Source organism: Caretta caretta, chromosome 6, assembly GCF_965140235.1.
Source record: "Caretta caretta isolate rCarCar2 chromosome 6, rCarCar1.hap1, whole genome shotgun sequence".
Lineage (NCBI taxonomy): Eukaryota > Metazoa > Chordata > Testudines > Cheloniidae > Caretta > Caretta caretta.
In genome coordinates this window covers 89,994,495-90,007,166 of record NC_134211.1, presented here as the reverse complement: position 1 = coordinate 90,007,166, position 12,672 = coordinate 89,994,495, and the positions used below count along the sequence as shown (strand labels likewise).

Sequence of the window (12,672 nt, the reverse complement as noted above, 5' to 3'; positions counted from 1 at the left end):
GTCTACACTGGCAACTCTGCCACAGCAACGCTTTAACGTTCCTTGTGTGGTCACGGCACAGCGCTCTAAAAAAACCCATCTCAACGGGGGGCGTAGCTCTCAGAGCTGGGGCACTGTTTACACTGGCGCTTTACAGGGCTGCAACTTGCTGCGCTCAGGGGGGTGTTTTTTCACTGCCAGCGTAGACAGTCAAGCCAGCGTAGACAAGCCCTAACGTATTTTCTGTCATGTCCTTTGGAAATTCACGAGTGTGACAAGTAGCAAAAGGTAGCAAAGGAAAGGCTCATTCTGGAATCTCAGTAACTGGGATTCCTGTACCATGGAAGTTCCAGTTCTTGGGAGAATGGAATATGTAGAGAGGAAAATAAATCATATCCCATTTTTGCCAAGTCAGAGTGTCTTCTGGGAGTCTCTTATTGTTGATGAAAGTCCCTCTTCTGCTCCTGGAGACCCAGCCTCTTCTTTCTGCTATGAAAAGAACCTTCTTTGCATTTGTCAGTCTCACCACATCCCATCTCACAAAGAAACACAAGTTGCACAGTCACTGGGGGAGTCCTCAGAATCCTGGTGCAATGCGATTGGTGCAGGAAAGTAAGAAGAACACTTCCCTTCCCAGACACGCTAAGTATGGAGAATCTTCACGGAGCAAAAGCTCTTGCCCTAGGATGGAAGTTCCCATTCCTGCCTTTATTACTCTAGTTCTTATAGGTAAAATGCTGGAAATCTGGGAGACTACAGTTGTTGTCTGCTTTATGCAATAGCTGAACACTCCTTTGCCTCAGGGGAAAGCTTCCCTCATACTATACCTGCCAGGTGAGACAGCATACAGGTTCCTGCAGTGGCCATGGAGGCACCAGATCAGAAGGGGCATCTGACAAACCCCATCATCCTGGTACCAATCTGCAATTCCCCAGAGTACCAGGTTTAGTTTGAACAGATTTCAGATCCTTTTATGGAATCATTTTTCCTGAACTAGCAGCTTCAGAAACTGCCCCTCCTGAGCAACTTACTCTCAGTCCTTTACAAGCAGTATTTTTAGCAAATTTGAGGCTGGTGAAATGTGTGTAATTAACATCTGTGGAGAGCAAAGCGCCTCTGTTTATCCACAGAATAATGGGTACAGCATGAGCAGTGGTAGTGTTAATCCCCACCCGTGGTCTTCTGGGACCATCTCTAGAGTGAGAGGGGCTCCTGGCTCCATAGCCCAATCAATATTTGGCTTATTTGCTGAGAGTGCCAGTGTAGGAGCCAGTTAGTACCAACTGTAATGATAGTTTTTACCAGTCCACGAGGAACTGGATGGAGGCCATTAGCCTACTTCAGAGACTTGCTCCCAGTCCTTACAGGGAGTGAGGACTCAAAAGAGATGAGTCTCAGCACACTGCTTGCAGGGAGCAGAAGATGGCTAAGTCTTAGCAACATAAAACAGATTCTTACTGCTTCACTTGAGAAAGAAAACAGCAAGAATGCAGGATGTGCTCTCCATGGCCGGCCAGCCAGCAAAGCATGACAGGATTATTAGAGGGCTATGCACTTTGGTGACCCCTCCTCTTTCCCCTGCCCCACCCATGTGCTTTGTGAAGGGATCTGGCACTCCTGACTTCAGAGCATTTTTCCCTTCAGAGTTTCTCTGACTCCTATTAGATGTGTGAAATGCTGCTGCAGAAGTGCAGTGGAGCTAAAAGCAGCATCGAGGGAGCAGGCACTGAAAGGACGGGGCCTTTGGAAGATTAAACAGTTTCTCTTTCAAAGTGAAAAGTGACTGAGTGGGCTGAGCCTTGGTAGCCTGCCAGGCGTGTGCCAAGCTGCAATGAGAATAAGAGGCACCAACACAGAACTGTGAGCAGTGGCAGCCACCTGCCGTTTACGCGGCTTCAGGGACAAGGCAAGCATTCCCTGCGGGGAAAGGTCTCAGTGGGATATCACAAAGGGCTGAATGACCACACAAGGAACTCCTAGGGCCATTCTGCTCAATAAGCTGCCTGTGAGCTCACCTAGTATGGGGCTGGAGGGTATCTTTGTTGTGCCCTCAATACTTCTGGCAACTTCTAGCTCCTCTCCTTCTTCACTTTGCGCATTTGTCTGTGGTGAGGTTTCCAGTGATCCCAGCAAACAGGCCTCCTCCCACTCCCTTTCCCCTCAACAAGGGATTTTTCCAGGGGGAATTTAACATGCAGCTGCTTCTCACTGGCCATACATCATCCCCCTTCCCATGTCTTGTAGCTGCTCACGCTGTTTATGTTTAAACAAAGGATTGGCACCCTCTTCTCCTGTTGGCTCCTTCAGGGAAAACTGACACCATAGTCATTTCCATAGCAACACCCTATGAGGTAACAAACATAGGATTGTGACCTCAGTGCAGTATCAGAAAGATGGAGAAGTTGGGCTGGGAGACCTTATCCAATCAGCTTCCATCTGGAACCAATCCCCCTTTCTCTGAACCCATTTACATGAACATTGTCTGAAATTACATCCTTCTCCTCCACTTTTAGACAAAGAAACTGTGAGCATGACTGAAAAACTCTTAGAAAAAAGAAACACAACAGCTGACTGAGGGATGAGTAGCAAAGGCTTATTCTCCCCATAGCTGATACGGCACAGACAGGGATTAGAAGAGTCATATCTGCAGCACTCCAGAGATCCACAAATCCATGATCAGGAGGTAGCAAAGTATAAGCACTTCAGGCAAGACTGTGCTGTAAGCACTGCCTGTGTTGGAGTGGGATAAGGAGGAGCTACGTTCCAGCAATTGTGTGTCTGAAACAGACAATGCCGGTGGGGGCGCACAGTCCTGAACATCCCCTCTCTTTTGCAAGCAGCAGCATATGCTCTCCCTTTACAGGCCCAGTTCCACTGTCCTGTGTGTGGGGTACACAGGAATCTGTACCAGTTTGCTCTAGATTCCCCAGTCTTTGCACAGTAGGAACACATGGACCAGGATAGTGCCTGGCCCTGCACAGGAGATGGTGAAAGGTTCTCAACCACTGTCCCCTGATGTCATTCAGGCAGGGACACCAAACAGTACAGCACAAGTAGCACAGAGTTCCCAGGTTACATGCCTTTCTCTGGCGGTTAGGTAGAATTTCAGGTCCACACAGCCTTGGCTTCTCTGCTGAGACTGCCAACAAGGGGGCCAATTAGTACTAACTGGGGTAAGCTCTAGATGAAAAGAGAGAGAGATTCACAGGCAAAAAAGCTACAAAAAGCAAATGCTTTAGGAATAGGAGCCAGATGTGCTCTGCAAAAAGAGTTTTCTGCACCATGTTGTATTCTCCCTAGCAAGTCTCCCATGCTCTGCCGCATCACGCTGGAAGAACCTGAGATGTCAAAACTCCGGTGCCTGTGCAACTCCCTGGTTGCAGCCCATTGATCAGGGCTCTCTTAAAGAAAGTGACCTGGGGATATCTGAGAAACCTATTGATCTCTCACTTGGCTCCCTTCCTGCCTGTTTCTCATTCACTTTCCCCCATAACAAACCTGCACTGCTGTGTTCATCCCAGGGATAGTCTTGCTGGGTCTTAAAGGGGCACAGTCATATCAATGCATCCTACTGGATCATTCCATCTTCACCTGATGCAGGGGGGAGCATGTGTATTCCTGCTCATGCCCACACATACCAACTGTGGTCTGAGCCTGCTCCCATGGAAATCATGCCATGGATCCCAACAGGAGCAGGCTCAGAATCATTACCAGCTTTCTTCGTGTCACCTCTACATATTGTCCCCAGACATCCCTCTGGCTTAACTCAAGTGCCGAGCAGGCAGGAAGGTATAAATATGTAATACAATAAATTAAAATTAATACTTTCCCCCTCTGTAGTACCTACTGCTCAAAGATCTCAAAGCAGCTGAACTAAATATTAACCAGTGCAGTCTCCCAACCCTCCTGTGAGGATGGTCAGTGTCTTTACACTGAACCATTACAGAAAATAGTTGCCCAAGGCCACAGGGGCATCAGAGAATAGAACCAGGGTCCTGACTCCCTGATCTTTTGCTTTAACCATTAGACCATCTGTAGTCTCTAGTGCCCACCTCGTTTCCTGGCAGCTGGGGGGAGAAATGTGTTAACAGTCTTTTGAAAGGGGTAAACACCAAGAAGAGAGAGGGGAGTTACTTGGTGTGATATAAGGGAGTGGGGAGAACTAGGAATAATTAGATGAAATTATTAAAATGGAGGAAACTTAGCATGGGTATCCAGATACACTTCTTCACAGTGAGCTCTTCAAGAAATCAGAGCAATCTCTCCAGGGAAACCCTGCCACTTGGGACTTTAAAAACTAGACCGGACAAAGCACTAGAAAATGTACAAAGGGGAACAATCCTGCCCTGGCTGGGAGATGGAGTGGATGATCTAATAGAATCACAGAAATCAGAGATGGGAAAGACCAATGAACCTTTTATAATCGAAATCCTCTGTCAATTCTCCATTTTTGAGCAGAAAGTCAAACAATTATGGATTTCCTCTTTCCAGAAACTCCTGACTCTGTGGAGACCATGTACTATAAAACCATTTTTTTCCCCTTTTTGGCTTTGGCTTTTAAAAATGTGCATTGACTGAATTCTATATAATAATATGTTGTATTTCCACAGGACTTTACGTAAGTTAACTAATCAATCCACAGAGTCCACCTGCAAACCAGGTCAGTATGATCTTTATTTTACAATGGGGAAACTGAGGAACTGAGTGGAAAAGCATGCCTTAACTCTCCCAGCAAGTCTGTGTCAAAACCAGGAATCCTGGATACCAGATCTGTTTTCAGATCACTCAACCAATCTCCTCCGCCCTGGCGTAGATTATTATATGCACATATATTATACTACTGTTGAACTACCTTTATATTACGTATCTAAAATATTACAGGTCCAGTCATAGATCCACTGACATCAGTAGCAAAACTCTGATTGATTTTAATGATGCAGTTTCAGTCCCTATAAGAAGAACAGTAAGGAACTCTGCCATTAAGGCTGTTTGGTATCATAAGACACGACAGCAAATAAGTGTCAATAAACATGAAATAGCAAAAGAGACCAGAGGATACTTCATTTTCTGCAGTACTGAATGCAGTGGTATCAAGGGGGTCAACCCCTAACCCAAAAGTAGGTGCATCCCTCTTATAAACAGATTGATGTATCCTTCAGACTCCATCACCTTCTAAGGCAAGGCCATGGAGGGTCAGACAGTACACTGCTCACACCCTCACAAAGTCAGTCACTGGAGAGCTGTGGTAGGAAGATATCTAGCCCCAGACATTACACATCCATCAAAGAACAGCCAAGGGTTTAAAATCTAATCTACATTCCTAACAGCACTGGCTGCCACCAGCCTGTCTCCCAGGAGATAAGTATCAGCACCCCACAGCAAAGCAACACACCCTCCTGGCAAGAGCTTACAATTCATCACTGGCTCATAGGATGGCGTGCCTGGAAGTGAGTAGTGTGAAGTGCTGGCATCCTTGGCTCAAGCGTGCTGGACCTGCACAGACAACTGCCGGCTGCTATTCACTGGGGTTAGGCTGAAGCCGCTGTGCTTTGCCAGGTACAGCAATGCAGAGAATTACAAGCAGTGCCTCTCCTCCCTTCCTCTCCCAGAAGGAACTTGGGGAAATGAAGCTTTAAAGTCAATCCATAAGAATGTGTTTAATTGCCACTGAATTCCCAGTGGTTCACCTTGAATAGACAAGGATGAGGGGAAAGAGCAGCGCAAGAAAGGAGCCGAGCGCTGCTCAGAGAACATTGCGCAGATCAATAGGCTCAGAGAGGGGAGAGACAGGCTGAGCATGCAGGGCAGAGGGACCCACCTGCTCAGGGACAAAGGTCTCTTCCCCACCACTTTCTTAAAGCCTCCCCTCAGAATGGAATAGCTGTCAGACCCTCCTTGCACTCTGTGACATGTCTTCATGCCAACTTCACCCTCCCCTACAAACAACCCAACCTGTTCATTAACAACAATAATTCCCTCTTCCCTCCAGTTGTACAGGTACTAGTACAGTTACTCAGCCAAGTCACTGTGGGAGGGAGGGATGTGCCCCCATCTGGGGTTCCTTTAGAAGGGGAATGTACACTATCATGGGTCAGGCTCTCACTAATTGTCAGATTTGCAGCTCCATACAAAATATAACATAAGGACCCTGCCCTTTGGAGACTGAGGCCTGGTCTACACTGGGGGATGGGGGTGGAAGGGGAGAGATGGGGGGCATCGATCTCAGTTACACAACTTCAGCTACGTGAATAACATAGCTGAAGTCAACGTACTTAGATCTACTTACTGGGGTGTCTTCACTGCAGTAGGTCGACTGCTGATGCTCCCCCATTGACTCCGCCTACACTTCTTGCTCCGGTGGAGTACCAGAGTTGATGGGAGAGCACTCGGCGTCGATTTATCGCGTCTTCACTAGCCACGATAAATCGATCCCCCCCGGATTGATCGCTCCGGAGGTAAGTGTAGACATACCCTGAAACTAGCCCTCATAGGGTCCATCTTCCCACTTAGCAGAAACAGATTGTTGTCCTTCCTGAGTCCTTTATAAGGGCTGCACCTTGGGAAAGCCAGGGAGGCCCCTGTGCAGTCAGTCTGGAAGCTGGTACGAGGCCTGGCCCAGGCTCAAAGGTAGTGAGTGGTCCCAAGTCCCTAGTACCCTCTATCTTACCTTCTTTCAGCATCCCCACTTTGAGGCATTTCATGAAGCGACAGGCCTGACAGGACTTGCGCCTCCGTTTCGTGATCTCACACTCATTGGTGGCTGGGCAGCTGTATTCAATGTTCCCTGCAATCAAACACAGAGATGGTCACTCAAGAGGCCTTGTTCCCTCTAACAGCAGGAATCACTATCATGGCCAGAGTACAATGCCTCCTGCCTGCACTGGGTAATACCCTTATACCCCCTACACCACCCAGATGCATACTGTCCGTTCCTTCATTCACACACTAGGGGACTGTGATGACGACTCCATCTGTGAAAATGTTTGGGGTTACCACACAGGCTGGGCTTCTTTGTTAGAAAAGCAAAATGAAAACATTAAATAAAAAGCAGTACTTGCAGGTGGAATTAGAGTACAAGCCCAGCTGGGGGTGCTTGGCCTTCAGCCATGTAGTGTCTCTGAGATGCACTGCTTACCAGTCTAATCAATGCACCTGGCGTTATTATTGGCACATATCCCTTACTGTTATAACCGTATCCCCAGGAGCCCAACCCATGGGGATTGTTCCGTTTGCTGCCCTAGTCTCAGCCTTTCCTGTGATGATTGTGTTTCCCTCAGGGCTTTGGGACTCTTGCTGATCTTTTCCACCTTTTGTTTTTGGGGGGCAGGGAGCTGGGGAAGTGACTTTTCTCTTCACTGTGTCACACACTGACTCTAATGATCTTATGCTTATGATCTGGCACAGTACAATGGGATAGCAGGGGCAGGGAAGTGCTCGATCTGGAGTAGGACATTCCTGTGGAATACCCCAGGTTTGGTTACAGGAAGGATAATGCAAACCTTTTTGGTTTCACTTGATGTGCCACTGATGTCCCCTGATCTTGTCTTTGAATTTATTTGGAGTTCAAATGAACCCCCAACACAAAGTCAAATTTATCCAAAAATACTGATTTTTTTCCTGGTTTTGGGTCAAAATCACAAGGACAAACACATTTCCAATGGTTTCCCATGGAAACTAGAAACTGAACGCAGATCTCCTGAAACTTGGCCGCTGGACTTGGCAAAAGGTGCATGGGCTTCAGCAAACCTGGCCAGAGACTCTGGTTTCTTAATGAAAACAGAATCTGGTTTTGTTACAAACAGGGACTTCTTCTGAGGACTTTGCTCCAAAGAGGGATGGAGGCTTCCTACTGCATTTGAGGGATATTGATCCTGTCAGTTCCTACCTCTAGTCCCTGAGCTCAGCACACAGAGCCCCCATGTTTCCAGGTGCACCTCTCACTTTCTTCTTTTAGGTCACCTCCCACTCCAGCTGCCAGGGCTCTGGTTCATCCCTTGCAACACCCAAGGGCAAAGAAAGCACCCCAAATTTATTTCCTGCCACATGGCGCACTATCATGAAGCAAGAACACAACCTCAGACACAGGTACAATGACCTGACATGAGGATGTAAGTGCTGTAATGCCCGGTCACAGCATCACAGAACTTTTTTAACCCTACTGTTAAAGACTGTAACAAATGGGGCTGTCTCACCTCCTGCCAACCACTCTTCAGAAGATACTTCTGGACAGGACTGTTCAGTATAAGGGATGAAGAGAGGGGGTTGGAAATCTAAGCTTGATAGTGATACATCGACAGCAATAATGTATTCAAGAAATGCAGGTCTAGTAGTTAAGGCAGGCAGCTTTATGTCAGGAGTCCCAGGTTCCATACTCAGTTTTGTGGGGGGAGTTTGTTCTGGTGGGCTAGAGCAGAAATTGAGATTTAGGACTCCTGGATTTTCATTGGTAGCCCTGGGAAGGAGTACTCATTTAGTGTTAGAGCAGAGGGGAGAGGGAGTCAGGACTCCTGGCTTCTATAACCACATCAGGGAGGGAGAGTTTGATTTAGTGGGGTTGGAGCAGAAGTCTGGGAGTTAGGACTCCAGGGTTCTGTTCCTGGTTTTGCAGTGGACTTGTGTGATCTTCAACAAGTCCCCCCTCTGTATAACGAAAAGGAGTACTTGTGGCACCTTAGAGACTAACAAATTTATTTGAGCATAAGCTTTCGTGAGCTACAGCTCACTGTATAATGGGGATGCTCTAATACCCACCTTTTGCATGGCGATGGGGTGAGAGGTGAAGTTTAGTTAGACCAACCCCATATAAAGCCCATTGAAAATCTGAGTGGAAGAGGGCTAAAGATGGGCAGAGAAGGGAAATTCAAAGTGAAGGATTCACCAGCTGTTTAGCTCACAGTGTTATGTGGGAGAATTTCAGTCCCACACTGGTGGCATGGGGCCAGGAGCACTGTAAGCCCCAAAGGCACAAAGACTTGATGTCTGCATGCAGTATGTAGAGCTTTCACCTTCAGATTCTTGTCTTGTAAGCCCTGCACCCTGACAGTGATCTCCAGCGTCACTGTTAAATTCTCAGCCATCGCTCGTCTGCATGCTCGCAGCACTGCCATCACACAGTTGGATCGGAGACACGGACGCTGTGTGGAAGCGGAGAGAGCTGCACAAGCCACTTCCATTCAGTATATACCTCAGCATTGTACAACACCTGAATTTCAATAGCCGTCTAAGTATCAAATATCTCTGAAAACTGGAAATTGAGATTCAGGCTTGGTCCCAAGGTAATAAATGAACTCCCACTTCTGTTCCTGTACATCCAGTGAGCCACAGACTGGAGAGTGCAGCGTCCCTGCCCTCAGGGTTGCACAGCTGCTGTGTCCCACATATGAGGAGTATGCAGTAACACCCCGAAGGAGAAGAACGTGGCAGATTCATTTTGTCAGGGTGGTTCCCGTCTTTCTGTTTCCAAGCCTCTCTTTCACAAGCAAAACCCCAGCCCTCCCAAATGAGGCCCCACCTCCTGCTAAGAGGCCTACAGCACCATAATGTTATGGGATTTCAGCAGTCACCTCATGAGGCAGCAACACTGCACTATGCTGCTATGAGGTTTGTGCGTCTTCATATCAAAACTTTGCATCTGTGGATGACAAGGGCTCCTCACATTGCAGCTCAAGGTCATCACAGATGGATTAAGGCAAAGATTCCACCGCTTCACATTACTCCCAATTTGAGGAGCCAATTGTCATGTAAGAAATTGGGACTGTCACATGAAGGTACCCTGAGAAAGCTCTGACACTGTCAGATGGAGTACCAGCCTGTAAATGCTACAGTCTGTATGCAAGAGCCAGTGGCTCCCCACAGTCAGTACAATAGCCATAGCAGAGCAAAAGGAGGGTGCTCATCTCTCAGACCGACCCTTCAGGATGGGAATGCAGTAGTCCCTTGCATAGCGGATCCTTCATTTCCTGGCTTCTCTTTTAATTCTATCCATGCTTCTGTGCCCCTTTCTTCCCTGCCACACACCTTGCGTCGTCATTTACATCTGGCAAAGTATTAAGTCAGAACAGCATTTTATATCCACTTGTACAGGTGCAAACATGCAAGCCAGTGGAGAATCAGTCTCAATATGTCCCTTTCATGCCAGTTCACCCCAGTGTAAAACTCCATTTACTTCTGTGCAATTACACCAGATGTCACTTGGCCCAAATCTGTTCTCTGCTGTAAACAGGATGATGTGCAGGGATGAAGTACCTTTGCCTAAAATGGTTCTTCATTTTGCAGGGGGTGAAGCGAGGAGGACACCACAGAGGAGAGAAAGACGCAGTCAGTGTTAGCCAAGCAAAACTCATCCAAGAAAAGCTACTGTCTTCAAAACTTTAGCAAAGTTCTTTGACTTTTTTTTTTCTCCTCTCAATTTCTTTTATGGGTCCTGGGCCGGCTGCCAGCACAGCTGAGCTGCTCACGCTGGCTTGTAATTTCTGTAAGTGCCCTGTGATAAAGTGATGAGATTAACTCATCGGAATTCCGGCAGCCTCCTGCTGGCTGGCGGTCACGCTGCCAGCTCAGTCACCACAGACTGGGTGCTCTGGGGAAGGAAGGCTAAAAGAACTCGATTCTCTGCGACAGCCAGCGGAGGAGGCTGTGCGTGTCAATGAGCAGCTGCAAGGGTGCGTGTTTGTTCCTGCATGTGAGTCTGTATCTGCATGTGTTTGAATTTGTGGTGAGTGTGTGCGCCTCGTGTGTGTTTAATATTATATGAGCCAGAAGGGAAGAGTAGAAGATGGGTTAACCTAAGCTCCCAAGAAACAGTTCTGAATAGTCTCTCATTACAGGGGCTTTCCTCACTTTAGAACAGTATTTACCTCTGATCCAAACAGATCTGCACATTATTTACATCAGAAATTACTTATGAAACTAAAAGACAGGAGAGGCAGTGTTGTTTAGTGATTAGAGCAGGACTCTTTGGTTCAGTTTCTGGCTCTGCCATAGACTTGCTAGGGTGGCATGATGCCACTCTTCGGTCCCCTAGAGCATGGGAAGTGGGAAGCAGGATTTCCCATCAGGATTGGTCTCACATCCATTTCAGATCACACCACTTGTTCTTCCTTTATTCCATTTCTCATAACATTAGAGAAGTTTCCTCTCATTTTCTTTCTTTAATCAGAAATAGCTTCAAAATGGCCTAAATATAAGAGATTACTTTAGCAGACAAATTATTTTGTTCAATCAAAGAGCAACACGTCATGTGCAGAATACTGCATCTACACTTTAGCAGTTCTGCATGGTCAGGACTGCACAAAGCCATACAGGCTACAGTCCTGGATGTCCCAACATTTGGACAGTTCAATGGGAATAAAACTGGACTATTCAACAAGCAACTAAGTCAGGGGACACAGTCATTCCAGTTTCCATCAGTGTTTTACTTAGTTACTTTTTATCTCGGGTTCCAGTTTGGTTCCTGAACTTGTTCACTTGGATCAATCAAGGTTGTCCACCACAAAAAGAACCTGGAAATGATACAGCGGCACCCTGTACCAGTAAAGTTCAGCAGTGCTCTCTTCCCAGTAACTCACTCAGATTTACGTTAACGCGGATACTATGTGTAAGTGACAGTTTGCAGAATTGATTCCGTGTTAACCCACTGCTTTTACACATGCATCATTTACAGACACATTCCTTGTTTGGGTTGAAACTTTATATTCTGCTCCCTATGAAAATATGAAGGAAATCCCTTCAGCTATATTCAAGTGAGGTGAGTGTGTGTGTTTGTGTCGGCGGGGAAATACACTCTGTGACTATGATTTTCAAAAATAGGAGCCTGAAATTAGGCTCCAAAATTCATATTTTAGTGACCTGATTTTCAAAACTGGTGAGCACCTTTCAGCTCCCGACTGCCATTTATTTAGGTGTCTAACTATGGATTCAGGAGCCTAAAGTTACAGCCTATTTTTGAAAATTTTGGCAAGGACTAGTGTGTGCATGGGTGTAATCTTCGGGACAATGAGATTTTGAGAAAGCAGATTCTGTGCAATAGCACTTTGGTTAACCAAGAATTTCATTTAACCAGGTCTCATGGCAGGGAAGGGTGAGATTCTAAACACTTATAAGGCATGATACCATCAAGGGCGTCTGCTGACAGTAGCCACAAATGCCAAGCTTGAGTCACCAGCATGTGTCTGCTTTGTTTATATTTTAATGCTATCACAGGATTTTAACAAGTAAAATACATTTTTACTAAAGTCCCAGGGAAGATATGCTTCTGCATGGAGCCAGTCTGCATGATTCTTCTCCTCAGAGAAAAAGGAAAACCAGGGGTGTCCGAGATGCTGTCTGATTTCAAGGCAGCTGATTTCAAGACATCTTCTCATTATGGGTGGAGGGACTGTGACCACTGTTCCCTCTAAGCTGTGCATGTGTGCGTGCACACACGGATCCTAAACCCCGCGCACACGGCGAAACACCACGCACACAACAATTTGCACTGAAGAAATTTTTTGTGCACACGGCCTGTCAAAAATTTGCACAGAAGAAATTTTTTGCACACACGGCCTGTCAAAAATTAGAGGGAACATTGACTGTGACATAAGATATAACTTAGCCAATCACTACATAGCTGACATTAGTTTATGCAATTTTATTGGTTGTAATGGAAAAGTTGTTCTGAGCTTTCAAAAAAAATCCTATTTCTAAGTTGTGACC

The 12,672-nt window shown here is 46.5% G+C and overlaps 1 protein-coding gene across 3 annotated transcripts in view; it reads right to left on the bottom strand.

Annotated features, from left to right (window-relative positions):
* Positions 1-12,672, bottom strand: part of ESRRB (estrogen related receptor beta) — a 170,573-nt gene that overhangs the window by 36,527 nt on the left and 121,374 nt on the right. For all 3 annotated transcript variants that reach the window (XM_075129794.1, XM_048855573.2, XM_048855571.2), the window contains one exon: positions 6,647-6,763. In XM_075129794.1, coding sequence (XP_074985895.1) covers positions 6,647-6,763 — 117 coding nt within the window. The remainder of the gene's footprint in view (positions 1-6,646; positions 6,764-12,672) is intronic.